The 26,869-nt window shown below is 46.7% G+C and overlaps 1 protein-coding gene across 2 annotated transcripts; it reads left to right on the plus strand.

Annotated features, from left to right (window-relative positions):
- The first annotated feature begins 1,656 nt into the window (after positions 1-1,656).
- FKBP1A (FKBP prolyl isomerase 1A) lies at positions 1,657-26,420 on the plus strand. Of its 2 annotated transcripts, XM_003411626.4 has the most exons (5): positions 1,657-1,779; positions 1,862-1,909; positions 20,272-20,384; positions 23,725-23,889; positions 25,298-26,420. In XM_003411626.4, exons 1-4 carry the CDS (start codon positions 1,743-1,745, stop codon positions 23,851-23,853), a joined length of 327 nt encoding a protein of 108 aa, XP_003411674.1. In that variant the 5' UTR covers positions 1,657-1,742; the 3' UTR covers positions 23,854-23,889; positions 25,298-26,420. The 2 variants fall into 2 exon arrangements, with proteins under 2 accessions (XP_003411674.1, XP_064131972.1); XM_064275902.1 differs by lacking the exons at positions 1,657-1,779; positions 1,862-1,909 and adding an exon at positions 7,134-7,567.
- Positions 26,421-26,869: the final 449 nt, after the last annotated feature.

Genomic DNA, 26,869 nt, shown 5'->3' on the forward strand with positions numbered 1-26,869 from the left:
GAAGACTGAAGAAGAATGGATGCCTTTGAATTATGATGTTGGCAAAGAATATTGAATATATCGTGGACTGCCAGAAGAATGAAAAAGTCTGTCTTGGAAGAAGTACAACCAAAGCACTCATTGGAAGTGAGGATGGTGAGACTTTGTCTCACATACTTTGAACATGTTATCAGGAGGGACTAGTCCCTGGAGAATAACTAGGTAAGGTGAAGGGTCAGTGAAAAAAAAAAAAGGCCCTCGACGAGATGGATTGATATAGTGGCTGCAACAATGGGCTTAGACAGAGCAAGGATTGTGAGGATGGTGCAAGACTGGGCAGTGTTTTGTTCCAGTGTACATAGGACTGCCATGAGTTGGATATGACGTGATGCCACTTAACAACAGCCCATATCCTTACTAATTTAAAAATTTCTAAATTATTCACAAGCCCTTCCAGATTTTAAGGAAATGGGCCTCTTTATGGAAATAGTGCAGAAAACTTTGAGGTTATGTTTTTAAAACTCTACGCGAGCTCAGACAGAATCCCTGGTGGCATAGTGGTTAAGAGCTCGGCTTAATCAAAAGGTAGGCAGTTCACATTCACCAGGCGCTCCTTGGAAACCCTATGGAGCTGTTCTACTCTGTCCTATAGGGTCACTATGAGTTAGAATTGACTCAAAGGCAATGGGTTTGGTTTTTTTAGGAGCTCAGACAGGGAGACCAAAGTTGGATTACTACGGATCTGCCTCCCTTCAGGTCCTAGACTGAGTCACAATGCTGCCTTGGACCACAGCGCCTCTGCATATACTATTTCTTAGGGTTGGAATACTCTTAGAACCCCTCCCCTACACCTACACACACACACCTACACGCACACACACACACACGGTCAGCTTCTTTAGATCTTGGCTAGACCAGGCTGCCTCACGACAGCATTTCCGCATACTCTAGGCTAGGCTAGGTTACACATCTCTGTTATATGTCCCTCATAGCATTATACCAGGCACCGCTCCCTCACAGCACTCATGGATTGGAAACTGTGTATTTGCTTGGGTATATGATTGTCTGTCCCTCAAGAGACGTAAATTCTGTGAGGTTAAAGACTGAAATCTGTCTTCTTCCCTGTGTATTCCCGGCACTTAGCACAATACAGGGCATATAGTAGGTGCTCCGTAAGGATGTACGTGTGCAAGCTATGAATGAATAAATCCAGCCAAGAGTAGAAAGGCTTCAGTGCAGGGCAGTGTAATACTGACTCCTTTTCCAGTGAAGAAAAACAGAGCTCAGAACCTTGAGCCACTTACTCAACACTAACAGGTACTACGTGGGCACTGACTTCTCTCACAACCATCCTTTTTACAGGATGACTAACTGTGTACTTAGAAGTGTGAACCTCCTCAAAGTAACCCGTCAGTAACTGGCGGGCTCCCTATTATCACTCCCATTTCTCAGATGCCGAAACTGTGGCTCAGACGCCTATGTGACTCCAATCACAGAGCCAGGAGGCGAAGAGCCAGGCCTTCCCTCACGCACTGAGTTTCAGAGGCCTCGGGGCTTTCGGGCTTCCGGTCGCCGCCGGAAGCCTGGGCTTCCGGGACGCGCGCCGTGTGTGAGCGCGCACGCAGGGCGGGACGTGCGGGGGCGCGCGTGTGCGCAGGGGACGCGCGGAGGGACGAGGCAGAGCCGCGGAACCGCCGCCAGGTCTGCTTTGCGTCCACGCCGCCGGTCGCTCCGCCCGCCCCGCGCCCGTCGCCGCCGCTGCCATGGGAGTGCAGGTGGAGACCATCTCCCCCGGAGACGGTGAGTAGCCGCTCTGAGCGGTCCCGGAGTGCCTCCCGCCGCCGCGCTCACCCGCTAACCGAGACCGTCTCTGTCTCCTCAGGGCGCACCTTCCCGAAGCGCGGCCAGACCTGCGTGGTGCACTATACGGGTGAGTCGGGCGAGCCCGCGGGGTGGCGGCCCTCGGCCTGTGTGCGGCCGGCCACCGCGGCCTGGGGTCCCGGGCGCGGCGGCGACGAGGTCCGCGTGGCCGGAGGCTGAGGCCTGGGCGGTGGCCGCGCTCCGGAGGGTGCAGCCTCAGGCCTGCCGAACCTGGGGCGGTCCGAGCGGCGCTTGTGAGCGCTGAGTGCGGGCCAAGCGTTACCTCGCACGTCAGAGGCAGTTCTGTGCCTGGATACTGCCATTATGCCCACTGCGCAGATGGGGAAACTGAGGCTTGGCGAGGCGAAGTCACTTGCCCAAGGTCACGAGCTCAGGAGTGGACAGAGCGCTGGCCGGGGACCATTAGGAAGAATCTGTCCCATTTCTGTCTGGGTTGACCACCTATCTCTGCTTCCGGCCCGCCCTTCCATGAGCCCTTCCATGAAGATAAGACGGGTGAGGTGATTCAGAGACTGCTCCTCTCCCCGGGGAGCTCGGGATTCACCCCTCCGCTGTGGCTGGGGAGACTTCCACTTCCTAAGTCGTGGCTTTGGCTCGGCCTGGTCTCCAAGGAAGTAGTTGAGCCACTTACAAATTGAAACCTCAGTGGCACTGGTGGTCCAGGCTGACAGAAAGTTGAACATGTAATTAAGCACCCAACCGGCCTAGGCACTTTTCTCATGCCCATTTTAAAAATAATGAAACAAGCTCAGTGAGGGTAACAAAGCTAATGTAAATAAACCAAAGGAAATTTTAGACCCCCAGCCGGACTTCAAACCTCAGAGCCTGGTGCCTTGGGCCATCTTTTACTCCATGCCCTTACAAGGACCTCCTGGGTTGTCTGGGGGAAGGGAGAGGGGGTTGAGCTGGCTGAGACTGCCTGGCTGTTGGCTGGAGGAGGTGGGGGCGAGTGATTTGTGTTGCTACAGTTGTTATGAATAACCTTCCCTTCTTCCCCTTTCTTTTCCCCACCTCTTCCTCCCCCTCCTTCCTTTCTCTCTTCCTTCTCTCTCTGTCCCTTTCCTGCTCTCCTCCCTTCTTCCTCCTCCTGGCTAGCAGGGCTGTGGACAGTTTTGTGCGCTGCTCAGGAAAAAGCTCTACTCTTCTCCCCCAGATCATGGGAGGAGCGCTCTGTTGTCATTGAGAAGAAAGAAAGGGGACAAAAAACAACTAACACCCCCCATCCCATGGTCTTTTAGTTCGCTGGCCCTTCTCCATGAGTAGAAATGGGAGCAGGGGTGGAGAGTGTTAAGGACTAGTACCTTAAAAAGACTGTCAAAGGAGAAGGTATTGAAACCCATCTTAAAGAGAACAGTCTTATGCCTGTGAACGAAACTGGAAAGTGGTTTGGACTTTTTAAATAGCTGTTTGTAGGCCATGGTCAGTACCTGAGCCTAGGAGTTTTAGGGAAGGAAAGCTCATCAGTTTGGTCATTTTTGATCTACTGAGTGGAAAGAATAAGTGTTACCTTGTACAGGCTCAGATGTCCTGAGTTGAGTGGCAACTCATTCAGTTAACACAGCCATTTGGGGTGGAGACTGAGGCTCAGGAAGGTAGTTTCCAACTCCGTTTGTAAGTGGCCAAGGTAGGATGTCTACCCCTCATCCTTGGCTCATCTGTTCTCTGGTGCTGCTGGCAGGACTGGACACCAGCATACAGGCACAACCACATTTCACTGTGCCTCTTGGTGATATGTCCCCACATATGATCTGCAGTCTTTTTCTAGGAGAGCAGATGGTCGTAGGACCCAGAACACCATCAGGGTTTCCAGTGCCTCTTCTCCAAGTCTGTGTTTTCCTCGCGGGTGGCACCCACCCACATGTTCCCAGAACAGCAGCAGGACCCTGGCATGCATTAGGACAAAAGCTTTCTTTTTATTTCATTTTTGATAAGCCCTACAAAGACGCCTTAGTAAGAAGCCAGCTCTGCCTCATGCTCACAGAATAGGCTGTTCTCAGCAGGCGGCTTTGTTCCCGTGGGTCTTTGCCACCAGCCTCCCAGGAAGAACCTGTTTGAGACCTGTGGGGGCGTGAGAGGAGTGGGTAGGCACTTGAGATCTCATCTGTAGCAGTTAAGGCTTTTAAGTCACTGGGAACAGAATCCATCTTGAGGGAATTGGATCATAAAGGAAGAGATTATCATAATGACCCAGGGGAGCCTCCAAAGGCAGGAAGCGCACTGTACCCCAAGAAGGGAGAAGAAATTCTCATAATGTCCTGAGTTTTCACGTCTCTTTTTCTACCTTGTTGCCTCAGTAGTATGCTGCAGATTCCTTTTTTTTATTTTACCTCTCCAACTGGTGGTTGATGAAAGTAACTGGCTCAAATTGCTTGACTGTGTGTCTCCACTGATTATAATTCCCAGGAGGGAGAATCTGACCCATGTTAGGGTCAAGTGAACACTCAATTTTAGGGGCAGGTCCAAAGCAAGAGGAATAGAAGTAAGGTGGCCAAAATCTCCCCTCAGCCATCAGCACAGACCGACTTTTACCATGTGGAGGTTTACATGCCATTGGCAGCTATTGGTAGTAGTCCTGATGCCACTCTCAAGTCTCCCTGTGGTGGCTTCCATAGCCTCTAGCAGAACGCATTGAGCAAGGCCTCCAAAACGGCCTGCACCACCTCTTTGTGGTGCCAAAATGGAAAATGAAAACTTTTACTGTCATCACCCAAGTGTCTCCTAGTAGTCAGGAGCAGAGGTGGGGTGGAGGAGGTAGGAAGGTAACCTGCCCAGTAAGTGCCTGGAGGATCCAGTGGATTCTCACAGCCGCCTCCCTGCCTCCAGTAGCTTTGTCATCTTTACTGTTGAGCTAGTCTTAACTCAGAGCTAGGCTTATATTCCTTTTACTCATACCAGCAGGCCGTGTGCCTGCCATTGTGAGAGCAACCTCCAGTGGATTAGAGGACATTCTTTTCTTGTCCTCTTAAAAAAATAGCTGGACGTCTTGTCCTTGTGACTGGGTTGAAGTCACCCATACCCTCCTGATTTTTAGCTGAGAAAAACCAAGGGTCCCACAACCCTGTTTTCTCAGGTGGTCCACTTAGAGGGATGCTTAGGTGTGGCCACTTCCCTGTGACTTCCCGCTAAGCCCCTTGCTCTTTGGCCTCTGTCTCAAGTGTCCTCTCTACTTTATTCTGTCCACTCTCCTGCCAGGTGTTTCTTGGTTGATGACCTAGTGTCTGGAAGAAGGCTTATGCCCAGCAGAGACACCTCAGATGGTTTCCCCAGATGTGTGTGATCTTGAGGCAGACAGGTGGTAACTGGGCAAGGCTGCTTTTAACAGACTCTTTCCTTCCTACAGCAAATGTTTATTGAGCACCAGCAACAAGCCAGGCACTGGGGACATGCAGTGAACTAAATAGACTGAACCAAACCCATTGCCATCGCGTTGCAGAATAGAACTGTCCCAAAAGGTTTCCAATGCTGTAATCTTTACGGAAGCAGACTGCCTAATCTTTCTCTGTGAAGCAGCTGGTGGGTTCAAAACACCAATCTTTTGGTTAGCAGCCAAGCACTTAATCATTGTGCCTTGAGGGCTCCTTAACTAAACAGACAGAGGTCCTTATCTGATGGGTCTTAACCTTGTGATGAGGAGACCGATAACGTGAATGTGTCTGTGGCGTTATAAGAAGCACTGGAGAGATGAAAGCAGAGTGAGGAGTTGGGGTGCTGCTGGTTTTAGGGAGGATGGTTGGGAAAGGCTGCGACAAAGTGACATTTTAACAGTAACCCAAAGGAAGCTATGGCATGAGCTCTGTGACTCTAAGGGAAGAGTGTTGCAGGCAGAGGAAATAGGTAGTACAAAGGCCCTGAGGCTGGTGTATGCTGTGTGTGGTAGAGGAACAGCAAAGAAACCAGTGTGGCTGGAAATGAATTGGGTGAGGAGAAAAGTAGTAACAGATAAGAGAGCGTAGCCTTGTAGATTGTTTTAAGAACGTTAACTTAACCCTTTGAGGTGAGAGCCACTGAGCAGGGTAGGTCTGTAAGCTGCCTTAGGCTTTAACAGGACTCCTCCCTTCTGGCTGTGTGGAGAGTAAAGTGGTGGGGACAACGGCATAAACAGGACCCTGATTGTACCCTGGGTGTCTAGAGTGTATGGACCCAGGCAAAGAGGCAGAGGTGATCCTCTCAGAACAGGCCTGCACATTGCCTACACGTATCCAGCTAAGGAAGCTGCTGCTGTCTGTTAAATTTTGGGACTGAGGGAAGTTTTGTTGGTTGGTTGGTGTTTGTGGGTATGAGAAGGGTGGATTGGTCTCTACCAGCTTGACTATGAGCAGGATAAGGTATGAGTCCTTTTTCTCTTCCTTAAGTTTCTTTAACATAATGAGATTTTAAAACTTTGAAAATAGACCTTGATGTGAAAACATTACACTTAATTGATATGGAAAGGTTCCAAAGACTAGGTCATTATGTAAAAATCGGCATTATGCACAAATGGAGGATGACTACGTCATTATATGATTGCCAGATTACATCATTACATAACTCCCAAACCATGAGAATCATGGCCCAGTCAGTGTGTTACTCTGACCTTGGTGTTTGTTACTGCTGGACATACATCATTAAGGTGCAAAATAGTCGGATAGTCAATTTTTTACTATTGTCGTAAATGGAAAATGTTGGGTATCAGGATAGTCGATAAGTGAGGAATCAGTGTACTTTCCTTTGGGATTGTGATTACTGGAATAAGAATCATGCAGATACCATCATTATCTTCTTCCACAGTTAAGAGCAGAAGGCTCACTTGTCTTAAATGAACATAAGGCCCCGTAGCCTTCTTGTGTGTATGTTCAACTCTTTATTATGATGTCGTTGAGATGTACAGAAAAATCAAACTAGAACAGTGAATACCCATGTGCCCACCACCTGGATTCGGCAATGATGAACATTTCGTCATATTTGCCATATCTGTGTAGAGTGTGTATATCGGTCTCTAATTTATTGGGTTTTGCTGATTCGTTTTAAGTTGTGGACATCATGACACTTTACCTGTAAATACTTGGACATGTCCTAGGAATGAGGATATTCTCCTCATCCTCCTGCTTATCTCAGTTAAGAAAATTTAAGATAATTCCATAGTTTCTAAAACCACATTCACATTGAAATTACCCCCAGTCATCTCCAAAATGTTTTTTTTTATAGCTTTTTTTTTTTTTTAAAAAGCAGAACTCAGTTGAGGTTCACTCATTGCTGTTGGGTGTTACGTCTGTAATCTCAATCTGGAAGAGTCCTCATACTTACTTTTTCTTGATGACTGATGTTTTCCGCAGAGAGCAGCCTGGTTATCTTACAGAATCGCCCACATTCTGCATCTGTCTCATTGTTTTCTCAGTCAGAGTGTTGTTTAACTGGGTCCTCTGCCTGGTTTCATGTAAACTGGAAGTTCAGTTTTAAATGTCTGAATAAATTCTGGCTACCCATTTTAGTGTGAGTATTTTATACATGGTGCCATGTTCTTCATACTCCGCACATTGTGAGGAGCATCACTGTTTAAATGCTAAATTTTATCTTTTTTGTTAAGGTACATTTTTCCCTTTGTAGTTAGCAGGGTTACTGTGGATTACTCGGTGTAGAAGTGGCATGTTGGGGGCATCTGACCTCCTCTAACTTCACGAGGGGGAGAGAGAATCGCCATCAGCCCAAGGCTGATTCCTATGAAGCAAAGGTCAGATATACTTCCTCTCACCAACCTTTTTACCAACTCTGATACCAGCTATCCCTCCCATGGCACTCCCAACTTCCCTGCGGGGTTCGATGATTCATTGCAGTGGCCACCAGGAACTTACAGACCATACTAACAATTACGAGGCTTATTAGGGAAGTAACAGGTTATAATTCAGAGTCAGAAGTGTCTAGATACAATTATTCGGTCAGGACAGCTTCTCAGCTGTGCCCACAGGCAGGCCTCTCCTTGACCCTCAGCCTCTCAGCCTTCGGCACCTTGGGCCTTTTTGGGCCAGCCAGGCCTCTGCCCTGCTCAGGCAAGGGTTACAAAGCTCTTTAGCTCCACTGATAAGTGCCCGAAGGCCCCCCACTCTACCAGCAAGCCTCCTGCCAAAAGACGATCAACTTTCTCACTCCGTGGGTGGGGAAGCCCACCATGCCATCTCCTGCTGGTCTCCTGGTTCTGCTGCCACCATTTCTCTGCCACTGCTTCTCACTGCCTCTGGTGTTACAGCTCACTCTCTGTCTCCTGGGTCTAGGAGGTTCTCAGCACAGGGACCCCAGGTCCAAAGGATATACTCTACTCCTAGCTCTTCTTTCTTGGCAGTAGTGAGATCTTCTCTTTCCACCTCTGGGATGGCTCCTTTTAAGCCTATTAGGATGTCAAAACTGACCAATCCCATCGTTAGGGTTCCATATACCTTATTTGCATGGCCCCACCCACCACAAGGGTGCCATGTACCTTACTTGCATTATTAGCAAGCTATCTAATCCCCTTACTCGTAGGCTTTTGAACTTGAATGTTTTTGTTGGCTAAAAACTTTTTTTGTGACATGCTAAAGGGCTTAATGTACCTGATAACTTGGAATCATTTGTCTACCTTGAGATTTTCTGTAAAGATAGGATTGTCATCTGCTGTTTCCCCATGGAAAAGGCCAGGGTTTTTACTAGTTCTTCCTTTGGTACTAATGCCTGTGTTGGTTGTTCCCTTTCCCCGCCCCTCACCTTCCTGCTTTTTTACCCACTGAGGAGCTCAGCTGAGTTCCTGCATTCCTTCACCTGGGCCCTTTTAATTTTGACCAAGCAAGTTTTAGAAGTACAAAAAGGAAGAGAAGGAAAGTAACTGGAGAGAGAGAAATAATCATCTCCTGAATGCTTCTGTCCCTGATCTCATTGCCTTTACTCTCTCCTCCCAGAAGCGCAGATCACCCAGGCCTGTTGCCTGTTATTCCTCAGACATACCAAACCTCTCTCCACATAAGAGTCTTTGCTTCTGTGCACCTGGGAGAGGGTAGGTGTAGAGGTAGCTTAGAAGTGGAGGACTGTCAGATTTCTGCTGTAGAAGGGCCATGATTTAGGTGATTTGAATGCAGAATTTAGATTTAGCCTCCCTGTGGAGCTGATGGCATCTTGCCAGATTGTGGTGGGCCACTGACTGAGCTCTTTCCCGCCTCCCCCAGAGAAGCCCATGCCAATCACTCCCACCTCAGCTTCCAGAGCCTTCCTGGGTTCGAATTGGGTCTGAGCTTTTCAAGCCAGAAGAGCAGTGTACCTAGTGAGGAACCAGAGGGCAGTTCACAGATAGGGCAGACGCTCCCTTTCCTCACCCTCTGGCGGAGGCCATCAGGAGGGCTAGACGGCAGACATCTGTGGAGCGCTTACTGTGTGCTGGGCACTGGTGCAAAGGCTTTACCTATAGTGTATTCATTGAATCCTCGCCTCATTCCTGTGAGTGAGGTCTGATAATTAGGATCATTTTATAGGTGAGGGAAATGGACTGGAGAGGCGAGCTATAATCACACAGCTAGTACGCAGGAGAGCTGATACTTGACCTGGGCAATCCAGTCACAGAGCCCACACCTTTAACCATTACACCCTTCTGGCTCCCACCTCCGTGTTTTCTGGAAAACAGAAAAAATGAAAGTAAAGCTAAAGATCATGTATATTTCTAGCATTTGTATATAGCCATTGTTAGTCTATGGTCTACTGTGTACCTCCGCATGAGACACATTTGGCAGTCCTCTTATTTGTATTGTGATAAAACGGAAAATGGGAACATACTTTCTTGCCTGCGTTCTTCATCCTGCTGTTGCGTTCTTTCTGTCATGGTCCTTGCCTTTGAGAATATGATTTTGGTTGTAGAATCTAAAGGGATTTAGCCAAAAGTTAAAAATATTTCCAGATTACAGATGGGAAACGTGCTTGCACTCAGTTTGTGTTCTAGAGAAAATGGTGGAGTAGGCATTCAACTTTTGGTCACACTGCGCACAAGGGAATCTCAGAGCCCCGGTTTCGGGAAGGTTGCACAGGAAACACAGCACAGAGGCCCAGAAACTGAGCAAAGACCTGCACTTTGAATTAATACCTTTTACCTACCTCAGTGCCTAGGTTGGGGAAAGTGGGTAGTTTACAGGTTAATTATAAAAGTGACATGGCATCTCTAAACATTTTATTTCAAATTCAAGCGTTAATCGTTTGCTAAAGGGCCACGTCTTTCTTTGCAGATGGCTCTGATGGTTGGAGTTTCCCATCATGGTTCTTGCAAAAATGAATTTTAATTTCTTTTAAAGTACAGCAGGTAATCTAAATGTTGTGTGGTAATCTAAATGCCAAACCTTTCCTTCATTTCCATGTGAGCTTTATGCTTACCTAGGAGTCCATCTGCTGTGTTTGTTTCCAAAACCATTTATTTCAGTTACACTAACTGTGTAACGAACCACCAACCTTTCAGTTAGCAGTTGATTGCTTTAACCACTGCACCACCAAGGCTCCTTACTATGTATAACCCAAACCAAACTCATTGCCTTTGAGTCGGTTCCCGCTCATAACAACCCTATAGGACATAGAAGAACTGCCCCATAGGGTTTCCAAGGATCAGCTGGTGGATTCGAACTGCCAGCCCTTTGGTTAGCAGCCATAACCCTTAACCACTGCACCACCAGGACTCCTTAGTGTGTATAGATAACGTAATTAAGTAGTACGTAAATCAGTGAAATATGAGTATGAATAGAAAATGGGTGGTGGCTCCTTTATCTTAGCTGTTTGGAAAGACTCGATAAAGGCAAATCACTAAAAAATACTGCCAGCAAACTGTGTGTGGGTGAGACCGCTGTACATTTGGAGAAGGTAAATCCAGCTAGAGACTGGAGCATGAGGGAGCTTTTAGCATACTGGGGGTGTGCAGGCAGTGGGTTTTATAAGAGGCTGGCCAGGCAGTGAAATAAGGGCAGTTAAGAGAGCTTCTCCAGTATGTAATCGGGAGGGGGAAGGGAAGTAGCTAAGCCATGAGGCCTAGGTCAGTACACCCATTTGAGGATGTCCCACACGGCTTCTAATGCAAGTCTGTGGACTGATGGGCGGCCTTCAGACTGGCTCCCCCGCCCTGCACTCAGTCATTGCACTCTTAGTGCTCTAGAAACTCACCTGTGAGTTGAAAGTAGAAATCCTTTCTCTGTCCCCAAACTGTAAATGGCAAGAAATTTTGCTTTGAAGTTTTGGGACTTGGGCTGTTCTGTTATTTTGTTGTTTGATTTAGATTTGAGTTTTTTAATCTTAAAACATAATGTTTTGGTCACTATGACGTGCTGCTTATGAGAACCTCCAGCAAAGATTCATCAGTAACTGAAAACCACATTGTGAGTCATGAGTGTCTTACTTATCTAGTGCTGCTACAACAGAAGTACCACAGGTTGACGGATTTAACAAATAGAAATTTCTTTTCTCACAGTTGAGGGGGCTAGAAGTCTGAATTCAGAGCGCAGGCTCTAGAGGAAGGCTTTCCCAATGTTGGCTCTGGAGGAAGGTCTTTGTCTCTTCAGCTTCTGCTTCCTGGTTCCTTGGAAATCTCCATGTGTCTTCGAATCAGTCGTCCCTCAACTCTGCTTGCTTGCTTGCTTGCTTGTTCAATCTTCTTTATATCTCAAAAGAGATTAACTTAATACGCACCCAACACTAATCCCGCCTTGTTAACACAGCAAAGACAACGCATTCCCAAATGGGCTTAGAGCCAGGTTGAGATTTACATCACATATTTTGGGGGGAACACAGTTCAATCTGTAACAATGAGCTTTAACCACAAGTGCTGAATTTTAACTCTTTAAGTTCATTCCCCGCATTCGTCTTCCCTTACTGCTTAGAGTGTCTGTGGGAGTCTGCCTTCCATGAAGCAGAGTGCGTGAGAAGTAACTTTCTATTGGGTTATTAGTGAGCTCCAGCATCCTTGTGAATCCTGTGGCATGGCCTGTACGTCAGGAACACAGCCTGGGGTACTTTTGTCTGCTCAGTAGCTACCGACCAAGTCTTCTGCCCATCCCTTCTGAAGGAGAACACTCTCAAACAGATGAGCTGCAGGAAAGGCTGCCAGTGGGGGAGACATGCTCAAGACTCTGCCTTACACCTTTCTTTTTTAAAGTGCACTTGTTCCCATTCCAAGGATTTGAGCCGCCTTCTCCCCCAGAACAGCTGAACAGTTTGGGTGAGACCCAGGCGAAGGTGACATCAACCACCCTGCAGCCAGAGGCTGCTTAAACAGCCCTGCCTACAACTATAGCTTTTGCTCCTTTCATGGTCTTGTATTTTCAGCTGGAGACCCCAAAATTTTCATTTTTCTCAAAGATGCTGAAAGAAAGGCTGCCATTCTGGGATTACCCCTCAGATTCTTATTACGGTATAGGGAAGCAGATCTAAATAAGGAAGCCTCATGCTTGTCCTGCTGGTTCTTAAAAATCATGCAAGTAAAGCGAATTCAAAAGTGCTCATGAATGCCAGCATTGCAGGTGCCAGGGGTTGAGCCGAGTGCCATAGGGACATAGAACTCCAAGCCCAGGTCCAAGACCTCACGCTGCATTCAGTCAGGAGAGACATGAATTAACACTTGAAATCAAGAACACAGATGTGTTTCTGAGTCATGATGTATAGATTTGTGTATAGTCAGAAATGGAGTCAATCAATGCTGCAAGTGGAAGATAACGCTGGTGATGTTTTATGCCAACCAAGAATGGCCTTTGTAGTTGAAGGAATGTCAGCTGTCATGTCGGAACCGCAACCTCATTTGGCTTCTCTTAGAGCGTGCTTTCTCTAGGAAATCATGGCACTAACTTGGCAAGTGGCTTCACTGTTGAAGTGCTCCAGGTCCTGGCACAAAGATTGACAGCATTGACACAGGAGCAACTGCTGAGAGGCTTGACTTTGCCTGCTTTGCCTGCTCCTTCCCAAACGGGAAGCACCTTTTCCTCAATGCCAGGTTGGGTGTAGGAGATAAACATATGCTGGATTTTAATAAATCTGACTGCCTACTTTTCTTTCTTTTTTTCCTTTTTATTTTTTCAAGCAATTTTTTTAAAATAGTTGACATTCAGTAAACTGCACGTATTTAAAGTATATAGTTAAATAACTTTCGATATATGTTTATTGTGCCCCTTTAGAATTCCTTCTTCCCATTGCCCTCCCCAAGCAATAAATGATGTGCTTTGTGTCGGTATAGATTGGTTTGCATTTTCTAAAGTTTGGTATAAATGGAATCCTGCAGTATTCTTTTTTGGTTTGGATTCTTTACTCAGCATAATTATCTTGAGATTCGTCAATGTTCTGTGTATTGATACTCATTCCTTTTGGTTGCTGAATAGTACTCCGTCGTGTGGATATACTGCAGTTTGTTTATCCGGTCACCAGTTGGTGGAATTTGGGTTATTTGTAGTTTTTTGGTTATTACAAGTAAGTCTGCCTTCTTTATAGGGTGTAGGCTGTTACTTCTTTTGGATAAATACACAGGAGTGGAGTGACTGGGTCGTATGGGAGGTGTATGTTTAGTTTAATTGCCAAGCTGTGGTTGTTCACTTTACATTCCCACCATCAGTGTATGAGAGTTCAGATCCTCACCCCTTGCCAGTACATGGCATGGTCAGTCCTTAGTTTTGGCCACTCTCATTGGCGGTGGTAGTAGTAGTGGTATCTCCTACTGGTTTAATTTGCATTTCTGTAATGATCAGTGATGTCCAGCATCTTTTCATGTACTTACTTCCCATCCATATGACTTTTTAGATGAATTATCAGTTCAAACCCCCCCCTTTTTTTTTAATTGGGTTCGATTTCTTACTGTTGAGTTTTGAGAGTTCTTTACGTATTCTGAATACAAGCTCTTTATTATATATATGCTTTGCAAAGATATTCTCCCATAATGTGGCTTGTCTTTTCATTCTCTTAACAGTGGCTTTTGAAGTGCAGATGTTTTTAATTTTCATGAAGTCCAGTTTATCAGTTTATTCTTTTATGGATCTTATTTTTTGGCAGTATATCTAAAAAATCTTTACCTAACCCAAGGTCTCAAATATTATGTGTTTTCTTCTGAAGGTTCCATTTTGAGTTAATATTTGGTTATGGTGTGAAATACGGATCCAAGTTTTTACTTTTTCTCATGTGGATCTTCAGTTTCTGCACCAGTGTATTTTTCGTCTCAGACGTGATAGTTTTCATCTCTGGAAGTTAAATTTGAGTCCCAGTGTCCTTGTCTGCTAATTCTAACATCTCTGTCAGTTCTAAGGAGCCCTGGTGGCATGATGGCTAAAGCATTTGACTGTTAACCAAAAGGTCAGTGATTTGAACCCACCAGCTGCCCTGCTGGAGAAAGATGTGGTAGTCTGCTTCTGTAAAGATTACAGCCTTGGAAACCCTGTGGGGCAGTTCTTCTCTATCCTGTAGGGTCGCTGTGAGTTGGAATCGACTAGACAGCAGCAGCTTTGGGTGGGGGTGTGTGTGTGTGCGCGCGCACATGCGCGTGTGTGTTGTAGATTGGTTTCAATTGATTGATCAGTCTTTGCATCGTGGGTCATGTTTCCTGCCTCTTTGCATGCCTGTTAATCTTTGACTAGTTGCCAGACATTGTGAATTTTACCTTTTGTGGTGCTGGATATTTTTTATTCCTTTAAATCTTCATTAGCTTTGTCTTGGGAAGCACTTAATTTACTTTGAAACAGTTTGATCCTTTGGGTCTTGCTTTTATGATTTGTAAAGTAGGTCTGGAGCAGGCTCAGTCTAGGACTGGTTTTTCGCTACTACCAAGGCAAGATTTTCCCGAGTACTCTACCCACCGCTCCACGAGCAGTGAGTTTCCCCAGTCTGACTGGGGGGACAGGCAGTGAGCCCTGTGTGAACACTGGGCACTGTACCCCCCAACCCTCTTGGGTGGTTCCTTTCCTGGCCGTGAGCAGTTTCCTCAAACGTATGCACTGATGAGTACTCTGCCGGATACTCACGGGGATCCTCTGCAGATCTCTGGGTGTCTCTCCCCAGCTCTCTCCTCCCTGGTGCTCTGTCCTGTGGGCTCCAGCTGCCTTGAGCTCCACCCCTACTTCCCTCGCCCTGCGCCTCTTCCCGGAAACTCCCAAGCACAGAAGCTTGGGTAACTTAGGGCTCACCTTTTTTGTTTCCCAGCTTTCGGGGATCACCAGCCTTCATTGCCAGATGTCCGGTGTCTTGAAAATTATTGTTTCAGTTATTGTGTCTGGTGGTTTTGGTTGTTTCAGGCAGGAGGGTAAATCTGATCCCTGTTGCTCCATCCTTGCTGGCAATGGAAGTTCTCACTACCCATTTTGGTGTCATAGCTTTTCTCTTACGTTCTGCATTCAACACTGACTGGCATAATTCCCACTCCAGATAACACTGCATGCACATTTATTCCTGCTATTTAAGGGATCCTGCCTCCCCTTCTGGGTCACCTCCTCTCCCAGCTTGTCAGCTTACAGCCAGATCTGAGGTGGTCTCTTCGTCTTTGTTGGAGAAGCCCTCCTTCTAGCCCCCTTGGCTTCTAGCCTATGCCAATTGTGTGACATACCATCACATACCATCCTGCTCATCTCTGGAGGTGTTGTTTAGCTTTTGGATGTAGATATTGGGAAATTCCCTACCTAGCCTGAGGACTCCCCCACCACCACCCAACCCTTCTCTGTAAGATTTCTCCTTCTCCCAGGAAGTAGATGAGATTGACGGTGCTGACTGTGGTCTGAAGCTCTGGAGCAAAGCTTGTGTCCCCTTCCCGGGGATGACAGCTCATCTGAAACAGGGTGGGAGAATAGGGATCCTAGACAAAGCTCCTGTTTAAAGTCCCTTTCCTTAGAAATCCTGTTTTCTAGCTTTTATGATTCCCTAAAATAGGGAGAGGCCTGCCCTCTCAGTGTCCTGGGTGAGCTTAAGAGAGCTGGGAGTGGACAGACATCCTCACGGTCTCTGCTGAGGGTGATCACCTTCTCCAGGCTGGCTCAGCAGGAGAGAGCGCCTGTGCCCCAGGTGTACTCCCAGCCCCTACCAGTCAGCCACTTCAGAAAGCATCTCACTTTCAGGCAAAACAGGATTGATACATATAACATCTGGAGGCTGCCTGGCACTGCATTTGACCAGAAATAAAAGGAAAGTGTAGGCAGTCTATCTCGATACCCTGTATTTTTTTTATTGCAATTAAAATTCAGTCTTGCCCAGGTTGAGGCCATGTTTCAAATTTGGCAGGAAATGGGGTAATTCTTCTCTAGGTATACTGCATTTTTTAAACTGTGAATTACAGCCCATTGGTGTATCAGGAAATAAATGTAGTGAGTCACAGCATCTTTTTTTAAAAAAGAGGAGTGCATCCCACATAGTAACTATAGTTCCATGAAAATCTTGTTTCATTTACATGTGGGCACATGTGCTGGGTCCTGACGGAAAGCATAAAATATAAAAACTTAAATCAGTGGTAGCTGTTTGTGCCCCGGGTTGTTGCATTCCAGTCCTTTGTTACTCTTCTCATGGCACCACCTCAGTGGGTTGTGCTAAGTAAATATTTGTCAAGAATATTTACCTCATGCCAATTAGGGTGCACTCAGCTGCCTCCAGGCTTAAGTCAGAGCAGACTTGTTGAGAATATACACAGCAAGACATATACACCAATTCAACGGTTTTTGCACATACATTTCGGTGCATTGATTACATTCTTCGAGTTGTGCAGCCATTCTTACCCTCCTTTTCTGGGTTGTTTCTCCTCCATTAACATAAACTCACTGCCCCCTAATGTTCTGTCTAATCTTTTGAGTTGCTGTTGTCAACCTGATCCCATCCTATATGGGTAGTTCTTAAAAGGGCATAATGCTCAAGGCAGACCTTTTTTACTAGTTAAACTTTAGGGGATATTTTTGGTTAAGGGTTTAAAGATTATCTTAGGGCCATAGTTTCAGGGGTTCATCTAGCTTCCTTGACTTCAGAAAGTCTGGAGTCTGAGAATTTGAAATTCTCTTCTGCATTTTCCTCCTTCTGATCAGAATTCTTTTATAGAATCTTTGACTGAATGTTCAGTACTGGTAGCCCCACACCATCCAGTTCTGGTCTCATGGCAGAGGAGGTAGCTGTTCTTGGAGGCGACTAGCCACACATCCATCTCCTCCTGTTTTGACTTAAGGTGCCCTGGTGGCACAGTGGTTAAAGTGCTCAGCTGCTAAGCGAAAGGTCGATGGTTCGAACCCACCAGCTGATCTGTGAGAGAAAGATGTGGCAGTCCGCTTCAGTAAAGATTTACGGCCTTGGAAACCCTGTGGGGCAGTTCTGCTCTGTCCTATAGGGCCACCACAGGGTGAATCGACTCCATGGCAGTGGGGATGGGATTCCTGACTTTCCTTCCTCTGTTTCTGTAGGCAAATAGAGACCAGTTTTGGGGCCTTGCAAGCATTTAAGACTCAGGCACTACATAGCAAACGAGGAAGTAGAACAGAAGCACTAAACACATTGTTATTATTAGGTCAGTTTAGGGGGATGGGCAGAGCAGGCTTTTGATCACCTCAGAGTACAGGTCTGGAGGGAGGCGATTTGGGATTGGATACTGAGCACTGTAGCCACTGCCTTGCAGTGTTCCTCACCTTCTCATGGTCACAGGGTGGCCGTTGTGGCTACAAACATCACGTCCTCACACGACAGCATTCAACAGGAAAGGAGGGCGGGAGCTTTTCCCAGAGTATCTTCTTTTTTACCAATGAGACAGATTGTTCCTGGGAGACCATACTAGATTTCCCACATTGGCCCACATGCTTGCCCTGTGCCAGCCCTGGCATAGGAGAAGGGCTTAAAGAGACTATAGTTCATTTCCTGTTGCTCTTCCTGGAAAATTAACGTTCGGTTAGAAAGGAGGGGTTGTGGGTGCTGGGTCTGAATTTTCCAAGTGTCTGGCTTATGGTGCAGTCTTGGTTCCAGGTGCCTCTCTGGATGTTTTTTCCCATGTGTTTTGTCCAGCCAGCCTTTGTGGACAGTCAGGGCCCAGAGGCCAGAGAAGCACCCTTCCATCCTTGGTCCTTTCCCAGGAGGCTTTCTTGCCTAATGCCTTGTCCACCGTTGCTGCTCAGGAAGTACTAGCGCCAACAAAGCGCAGACCAGGGAGAGGCTATTTCTGGTTTTCAGTCTCCTTCTGGGCTGTCAGTCTCTAGGGGGCTAAATAAAGCGTTTTGCTAGAGCCAGGCCCCACCATTCACTGACCTTGAGTAGGTTCCTGAGCCTTGGAGTTGGTTTCCTTTTTTCTGTTATGAGCATTCTCACAAGAGTGGGTGGAAGGGCTCCTTGCCTGGCCACGGAAGGGACTTTGAGAATCAGCTGTTCATTGCCCACTCTCACCCTGAACACAGAGTTCACTTTGTGGGTTGGGTTCAATGAATGAAGTAGAGCTTGAAATGGGGCCAGAGGCCATGCGTGCAGTTGGGTGTTGTGGAGAGCAGAGACCTGGTCCCCTCGCCTCTGCATCCTACCGCTTGTTGTTTCCTTCATCAGAGGGTTCTTGTGAATTCAGGCAGAGGGATGAGCTAAATGTGCGCCCAACTCACCGACCTGGGTTGCCCGTTCCTGGCTCTGCACTGGCTTAAAGCACAGGCCAGTCTCTGCTCCCCTGTCTCCCTCTCAGTCCTCAGCTCCAGGCTTTAGACTGTGTCAGCACCTACCCTGCCCCAAGGCATCCATCTCCCCTCTTGCTGTGTTAGGACAGCAGGCCCCTCCCCCCATCTCCCCGGTCCCTCACCCCCAGTTTCCTATTTTGTTGATGTTCAGATACTATGGTGGCTGTGATAATGCTCTCAATTGATCTCTGCTTCTCCATCCCACTTATAAGTGTTGACATTGGTTTTTAGATAGTGATTTTGCCAGGATTTCCATCCTCCTCTAAATACACAACAGAATTTTATGCTTTGTTGTTCTTCTGAGTGATGCTTAGAACCATGGTGGGTGCCCACCCCCTACCCTCATCCTCCAATAAAATCAGTTTTGTGTTAATTATATGTCAGCAGTTGGCTGGCCCCTTCCAATTTGGAGTCCCGGTATGAGATTTTTTAGGGGCTCAGTGTCAGCTCTCACAACTGACCAGCACTGACTTCCTGAGAAGTCAGTGATAAGGGGAAAGGAAGTTGCAGATGTCTGTCCATCTTACCTCATGTTGCTTACCCCGTGGGCTCTCCATCCCTGGAGTTCCCCTTTACTGGAGGTCGCCACTGTGGTCTCTCTGGCTTCTGGAAAACTGTCATATTGGAAGGAACATGGTATTTGGATGTATAGTCTGGCCTTACTACTGAGCCAAATTATCACACTGCTCTCTGCCTCCGTTTCTTCGTCTGTGAAATGGGGGCAGTGCTGTGGAGAGGATTGAATGAATTTGTGTGTGGAAAGCACCTGGCCCAGTCCCTGACTCAAACTGGAAGTACTGTTCTGTTAAGTTGGAGTCGTCAGCAGTTCACTGGGCTCACTGAGGGCAGCCATTTAAACCTCAGTACTACTGCCATTCTCTTCAGCCTTCTCTGTAAGAGTTAACTGTGCAAAAATGGTATTCAGAGGCCTGGGGCACCATTGGGTAACATGAGTGGGATGAACGCTGAACAAGTTCTGTTGTTCGTTTCTGTGGCTCAGCCCAGGTCAGTTTTCACTTTTCTCGGGAAGATCACGACACCTTGAGAGCCCTCCTACCTGTGTCCCAAGTTCTCTGTTGGTATGTTACACTTAGCACCAGAATGCTGGCAGACACTTGCCTCTCAGATTTGTCTGATAGCATCCAGAGTGCAGAGCAGGTCCTCCTCTCCTCTCTGTGTGCAGCTACCCAGTCACCACAGCCTGGAGGGCAGCACTGTGTATGGGTCACATTCAGTGAGCCACAGAGGAGACTGTGGGGCGGCCAGTGGGGGAAGGGGGTCCCCTCCACTGGAAGCCTGCCCAGAGAGGGGCTTCTCTTTAGCTGAGCAGTGGAAGGAGTGTTTGTGCCTGCTGTATTTAAAAGGTGGTAGGGTGAATTGGTTTTGGGTAGGGTGAATTGGGAATGAATATTGCTGCTGCTTGCATTGTGTATGACTTTCAGCAGTTAGGTGAGCCTTTAAGGGCCCAGTTATTCTTAGTCTGGGAGGAAATCCACAGTGGGCGGGGAAAGAGTGAATTCACCCTTCCCTGTTCTCCAGCCCAAGGTGGACTGCTGCCCGCCTCCGGTACATGAGCTCCTTCTGTGGTCAGCTTACTACTTGGAGTCACGGAGAAGAGCATTCACAGATTTGGAGTACAGGGACGACCCCCAACTCCCTGGGTGCCCAGCGAGGGCACAGGAGGTCCTCCCCGGACACCGCGGTGCCTTCTCAAGCATGAGCATCTGTGATGGGTACTCTGCTGCTGGTTTCTGACTCGCCTCGTGCCATTGCTCCTTGTTGCTCATGTTACAACTGCCCTTTTTCACAGGGATGCTTGAAGATGGAAAGAAATTTGATTCATCCCGGGACAGAAACAAGCCCTTTAAGTTTATGCTAGGCAAGCAGGAGGTGATCCGAGGCTGGGAAGAAGGGGTTGCCCAGGTATGCTCTTGTTTGTTTTGTTCCGTTACTTGTATCTGCCGTTTAAGTTATTTTTTATAGGTTTGTTATTGTTAGGTACCATTGAGCCTGTTCCAACTCAAGCAATCCTACATACAACAGAAAGAAGCCCTGCCCAGCCCTGCGCCACCCTCACAGTCATTGCTATGTCTGAGCCCATTGTTGCAGCCACTGTGTCAATCCATCTCCTTGAGGGTCTTCCTATTTTTTGCTGACCCTCTACTTTACCAAGCATGATGTCCTCCTCCAGGGACTGGTCCCTCCTGATAGCATGTCCAAAGTACATGAGGTGAAGTCTTGCCATCCTCGCCTCTAAGGAACGTTCTTCCAAGGCAGATTTACCCGTTCTTCTCGCAGTCCAAGGTATATTCAGTATTCTTTGCCAGCACCGTAGTTCAAAGGCATCAATTCTTCTTCAGTCCTTATTCATTGTCCAGCTTTCACATGCGTATGAAGCGATTGAAAATACCATGGCTTGGGCCAGGCACCTTAGTCCTCTAAAACCCTTTAAAGGTTTTAGGTAGTGCATTCATATAGTTCAAAAATAAAAAATGTTGTAAGTGAAAAGCCTCTTCCCACAGGTGATTCCAGTTACCATCTTGTACTGTAGAGTTTCTTGAAGCATATACAAATTCATACATATTTCTCTTGCTTTTTCACTTAATACATCTTAGACACTTTATGTGCCAGCATATTAAAAAAAAGGAGGCGGCTGTCTTATAAAAAAAAAAAGTCCTATAGCTGCATGGTATTACTTTAGGGAGCGTACTCCAGTGTATTTGTCCAGCGTTCTGTTGATGGGCATTTGGGTTGTTCCTAGTGTTTTGCTGTTACAAACAATGCCATAGTGACTAACCTCGTATGGACTTTATTTGACATGGAGTAGGGCTCAAAGGCTGTGTGCATGACATTTGGCCAGATACGGCTAGCCATGGAGATGGAGCGCACGCTGTCTGACCCCACCCCCACCAGCAGGGAACGACAGTGGCGTCTCCCCACAGCCCTGCCAGCAGTGTGTTGTTAAACTTTTGGCTTCAGGACACTGTGATGCGTGAAAAATGCTATCTCGTTGTAGTTTCAACTTGTGCTTGTCTTAATATTGAACATGTTGTGTCAGACCACTTCTGAGAGGTCAGGCTTGAGGAGAAAGTCATTTTGTTTGTCTTGAGTCTGTTTCCTGACTTACTCCTCCCCATTATTGTAAACAGCTTTGTTCTGCCAACACTACAGAATTCCTAGGAGACAATAGGGGACTCAGGGTTGCCAAATTGCAGTTGGATTCTATCCTTCCATCAATCCCAGGAACTTTTTCTTGGCACTGACCAGGTAAAGGGATGTTTACAATAGCCTGAGACCCAGGCAGCTTTATAATTAGACCCTGCATGATGGGTAATTCGTCTGTCTTCCTCTCTTCAAGGAGAATTCGAGATTTAACCAGGACTGAGGTTTCTGTCTGTCTTCCCCTTTTCCAGAGTACACTTTGCTCCACTTCCTCTCTAAAATGTCACTGGTTTACCTCCAGGTAAACTGCTTACCTTTCAGAAACTTTAAGCCATCCCACTCACGGGAGTTGTCAGTCCAAGAAGGAAAGGACCTTTGTGGTTTACTTCCCTTTGGTAACCTTGCCAATCTTACCTTTCTGTCCCCTCTCCACTGCGTCTGGCTGGCTCTTGGATCTGTAGCCCACCCCCATCCCCCGTGCCAACAATTGTCCACACCACAGCCCACCTTCTGTGACTGTTCCACTGTTGGAACAATAACTGTGTTGTCTGTCCCTAGTGCTCTCGCCACCATCAAGATAGTCTTATCAGCCTGTTTCACAGTCCCAGGCTTGGTGAGGCATGACAGGGTGTTGAGGAGAAGCTTGAACTCCCCCTTGGCCCAGAGCTTTGGGACAATCACTGCTGTGTCACTAGTGAGGAGTCTGGATAGTCTGAGACCTATATAAAACACCTTTGTTTAAACACTCCTCCACAGAGTATTTCTTCAACAAGCAAAGAAGAGGGGTTTGTCTTGTGCCACTTTTCTTTCGATGATGTTGTTTTGATTTTACATGTCTACAGATATGGTATCATGTCACAAGTACTATTTTGGTAGTTTGTCTTTTTATCTAACAATAGCTCCCAGGCATCTCTACATGTTAGTACTTTAAAGGTAACTCCTGGTGTGTATGTACCTATGTAATCATTCCGCATGTGTTGGACATTTAGGTTGTTACCAAAATATTCTAGAAGCAGAATTGCTGGGTCAAAGAATGTGATTATTTGGAATTTTGTTAAATAAAGCCGTATTGGAGGAGGACAGGGATGGTGGAGTCTCTGCTTTCACCTGTAGTCCTGTTCTTACTACCTTTGTCCCAGCATGTCTCTTGTCCCAGTTTGTGATGGAGTTGCCAGAAACAAGGATTCTGAGTTGCATTAGAAGCTTCATTACAGCTCGCAGCTTCTCTTTAGCCTCCGTCTCTCAGGCTGGGTCAGAGACCCAGGAGTGCACATGTGGAGGCTAAAAGCAGAGTAGATGAAAGAGTGGGACATTCAGTAGAGACCCTGCTCACTGTTCAGAAAAGAGATATTTACACTAACCTGTGTATTTGATTAGAAAACGAAAAAATACACAAGTATATAAAAAAAAGTGAAAGCTTTCCCTCCATCCTGACCACCAGCCTCACTGCTCTCCCCACAAATGCTGATGTTATTGGTGTCCTTCCACACATGTTTTCTGCTTATACAGGCAGCTACAAACACAGAAATATTTTTCTCTTCTTCACACCAATGGTAGCTGTAGAATACTGTGCATACTGTTTTATACCTCAGAAAATCATTGTCTTTTTAAAAAGTTTTTCTGAGTATGAAAGTAGAGATAGAGAAAATGCAGAACAATAAACTTACCCCAGATAATATTTTCTGTGCATGTGTTTTCTATTAAAGCAAAGTTTTGGACAAAGTATTCCTTTTTTCAAGAAGAACATAGATGCCTCTTAAGAACATGTCTCTTGAATGGTGGGTAGATGCTGGGCAGATAACTCTAGAAGTCTCATCACCTAGCCTATTAGGTGATTAAGATCTGGATAGAAAGGTTGAGGGCCTGACCATTCTGAGAGTAAGTCAAGAGGGGTTTTTAACTGCGTTGGACCCCCAGCAGTGAGATGTAGGAATCATCGAACCTGGCTGCCAACCTCTTGCACATGAGAATGCAGCCACAAAGTCACCAGAATGTCCTAGTCATGCTGTCCTGGCCAAAGCGCCCTCAAGTAAACAGCTGTGCTTCTTACAGAGACAATTGAGGAGTGTGTCGAGCTGATTGTTCCTTGTTCTTTTCACAGATGAGCGTGGGTCAGAGGGCCAAACTGACTATCTCCCCAGACTACGCCTATGGTGCCACTGGGCACCCAGGCATCATCCCACCAAATGCCACTCTCGTCTTTGATGTGGAACTTCTAAAACTGGAATGACAAGAATGGCCTCCTCACTTAGCTCCCTGTTTTTTGGTAAGGAAACTTAAAGCTGAAGGACCTTTAACTGCCTTTGCTCCTCTTGTCTTATGCCCAGTGTTTGATGAATGACAACAGAAAATGCCACAGGGTTTTTTCTTCCTGCATTCTACCTCTCTCAGGTGTCCTTTCAGTTCTGGTTACTAATGTATACCTTGAATGTAGAAGTTGGTCACCATGATGCAAGGGATGTCATGTGCTCTCAAATGAATTTCTGAGGGTGGGGCAACTGATGGTAGCTGTTTAAATCAAGTATTATTATATGTAGCTTATAAACTAAAACCAAGTTGAGGGCTGTGGAAAATGTAGACCAAATTTTTAGTGCCAACATTTTAGTTCTTTAGAAGTAAGACCATTGCTGACTTTGCCATACCCTGTTTCTAGTGGCTTGTGAGAAAAGCCCCTCTGAGCATGGGCATCATGACCTAGCTGTGCAGCTTTCTCACTTACGCAGTGTAAGGGTCCTCCATGTTTGATGATATGAAGAAGGCATCACCACCCTGTCTGCTTGCCTCGGCTGGCAGGGCCAGGACATTTCTCCACTTGTCATTCCTACCAGGAGGGAATCCCTGACATGTCATAGACCCTCTGTTTACCCGGAGGTCTACACCTAGTCCAAACCCTCTTCCTTGTTCTTTGAGAGCTGAGTCATTTGTTCATAAACATATCGCAGGGAGCCTTGGAGTTATCCTGGTTTGGAAATGCTTTCTGTAAACCTAGTGGGGTGAGAGAAGGGAGAAAAGGGATAAAGGGCTGCGAGTCAGTCTGGCCTGACCCTCCCCACCCAGAGAGAGAACATCTCAGAGCTGGTTGCAGGGGTCTTGAAGGAAGGCCCAAGGGCAAACTCAGAAAGTTGTAGGCTTGAGTGAGTGAGTGAGTACTGCAGATATTTTCCAAGTCTATTCAGCGTGGCAGATATCAACTTAGGGCTGTGGTTCTCAGTCGCAGCTGCACATTAAAATCACTTGGGAAGTGTTTTAAAATCTTTTAAAATGTGCCCAGCTCATACCCTAGGCCAGTTAATCACTGTCACTGGCTGGAGCCAAGCACTAATGATTTTTTTTTTTTTAATTCCCAGGTGATTCCAATGTGCAGCCAAGTTGGAGGTCCAAAGATAATGGGGAACTATATTGTTAGTAGTACTGGTGGGCTGGCCTCCTGCAGGCCCAGTTTACCTCAGTGCTTCAGATAAATAAGACCAGTGTAAGCAGTAAGAGGGTTGTTCCCCGGGAGCTCAGTCTGCCCTCTTCCGCCTCCTCAGCTGGACCAGGCCTGGCTTGGTCTCAGTAAAACCTCTCAGCTGTTAGGGAAACGACTTGACAGAGGCCGAGGGTATTGTGGCTCTCCCCACCGTACACTCAGGGCACTGAGTTGCTGGAACTCACAGATTTTCTGTCCCCAACAGATCTGCCACAGAGGGATCTGGTGCCTCCAGACACGCGCACGTGACTCCAGACGGAGCTTTACTTTCCCTGATGTTCCTCTGTACTCTCTGTGTAAACATCTCCCCCGACTGAATGTGTTCTCTCACTCAGCTTTGCTACCGACACCTCCATTTCCTCTTCCCCTTTCTCCTTGTATGTATGTTGACTTAAACTATATGCCATCAACCTCAAATTACTCGTTTTATTTTGTTTTGGGGTGAAGATTCAGTTTCAGTCTTTTGGATCTAGGTTTCCAACGAAGCAGATGATCCAGTATTAACAGCACAAACAATGGGTTAACTTTAGAATAGGAATTGGTATGGGGTGGGGGGTGCAAGAAACTTTATTTTATTTTATTTTTTTTGGATGAAATTTTTATCTATTATATATTAAACATTCTTGCTGCTGCGCTGCAAAGCCATAGCAGATGTGAGGCGCTGTCGAGGGCTGAATTCTCCAGGTTGAGAGAGGCGTCCTTGGGTTGAATTAAAAGCCCTTCCCAAAACTGAAGTGGGGAAGGGGAGAGGCTTTGCCTCCACCCACCCCAACCCACCCTCCCCTTAAACGCTCTGCCTTTTGAAAGCAGATCGTTGTCACTGCAGTGTTGGACACTACCGGTATCTGTCCCGGGCCAGCAGGGACCTCTGAAGCCTTCTTTGTGGCCTGGCCTTTTTTTTTTTTTTTTAGACATCCTGTGGTTTTTCTAATGAATTTTCAGGACTTTTATAAAATCTCATAGCTATCCAAGCTCTACCACTTCCTAAATTTTAAGAACTTTAATTGAAAGTTTAAATTGAAGGTGCTGTTTGTAGACACTTAACACCCAACGAAAGCCCAGCCATCATCACAAATCCTTGAGTGTTCTCGTAAGAAAATGATGCTGGTCATCGCAGCTTCAGCATCTCCTGTTTTTTGATGCTCGGCTCTCCCTGCTGATCTCAAAGTTTCCTGGCTTTTCCTTCCCCCTCTCACCCCTTTGCTGTCCTGTGTAGTGATTTGGTGAGAGAAGTTGTTGCTGCCGCCCCCCGCCCCAATCTTCTGCACCACATAATGAGTTTCAAGTTTTATTATTGCAATAAAAGTGCTTTATGCTGGCTTTTCTCAGCTCTGTGTGATGGCAGTTACTTTCAGGTACCTCCCCTTGCCATTTGGTGCTCACCAACCGGGATGGAGTGGGGGGTGTGGCGATGGGAACATGCAGTGTCTGAGGTGGTATCTTGACAGAAGTGAACACCCTTCCGCACTGGCTTCTCTTGGGAGGTGGGGGAAAGGTAGTGTCTTAGGCTGGGTTCTCTAGAGAAGCAAAACCAGTAAAGTGTATAAATGTACGTAGTGAGAGATTTATATGAAAGAAACGGCTCATGTGACTGTAAAGGCTGGAATGTCCCAGGTTGATGGATCAGGATAGAGGCTTCTCAATACATGCAGCTTCAGGGGCTGGCGAACCCAAGATCAGCAGGTCGGAGACCAGGGCTCCCGCTCTAAGGCTGTGAAGATCGACAAATCCCAAGATCTGCAGATAAGCTGATAGCTCAAGTCCCAAGAGCCGGAAG

Source organism: Loxodonta africana, chromosome 24 (genome assembly GCF_030014295.1).
Source record: "Loxodonta africana isolate mLoxAfr1 chromosome 24, mLoxAfr1.hap2, whole genome shotgun sequence".
NCBI classification, from domain to species: domain Eukaryota; kingdom Metazoa; phylum Chordata; class Mammalia; order Proboscidea; family Elephantidae; genus Loxodonta; species Loxodonta africana.

Bases quoted from the DNA above. Each gene is read 5' to 3' on its own strand.
- FKBP1A (XM_003411626.4), top strand. From the start codon at position 1,743: ATGGGAGTGCAGGTGGAGACCATCTCCCCCGGAGACG. The intron at 1,780-1,861 runs GTGAGTAGCCGC...CTGTCTCCTCAG, and splicing joins GACCATCTCCCCCGGAGACG to GGCGCACCTTCCCGAAGCGC. The intron at 20,385-23,724 runs GTATGCTCTTGT...TTCTTTTCACAG, and splicing joins GGGAAGAAGGGGTTGCCCAG to ATGAGCGTGGGTCAGAGGGC.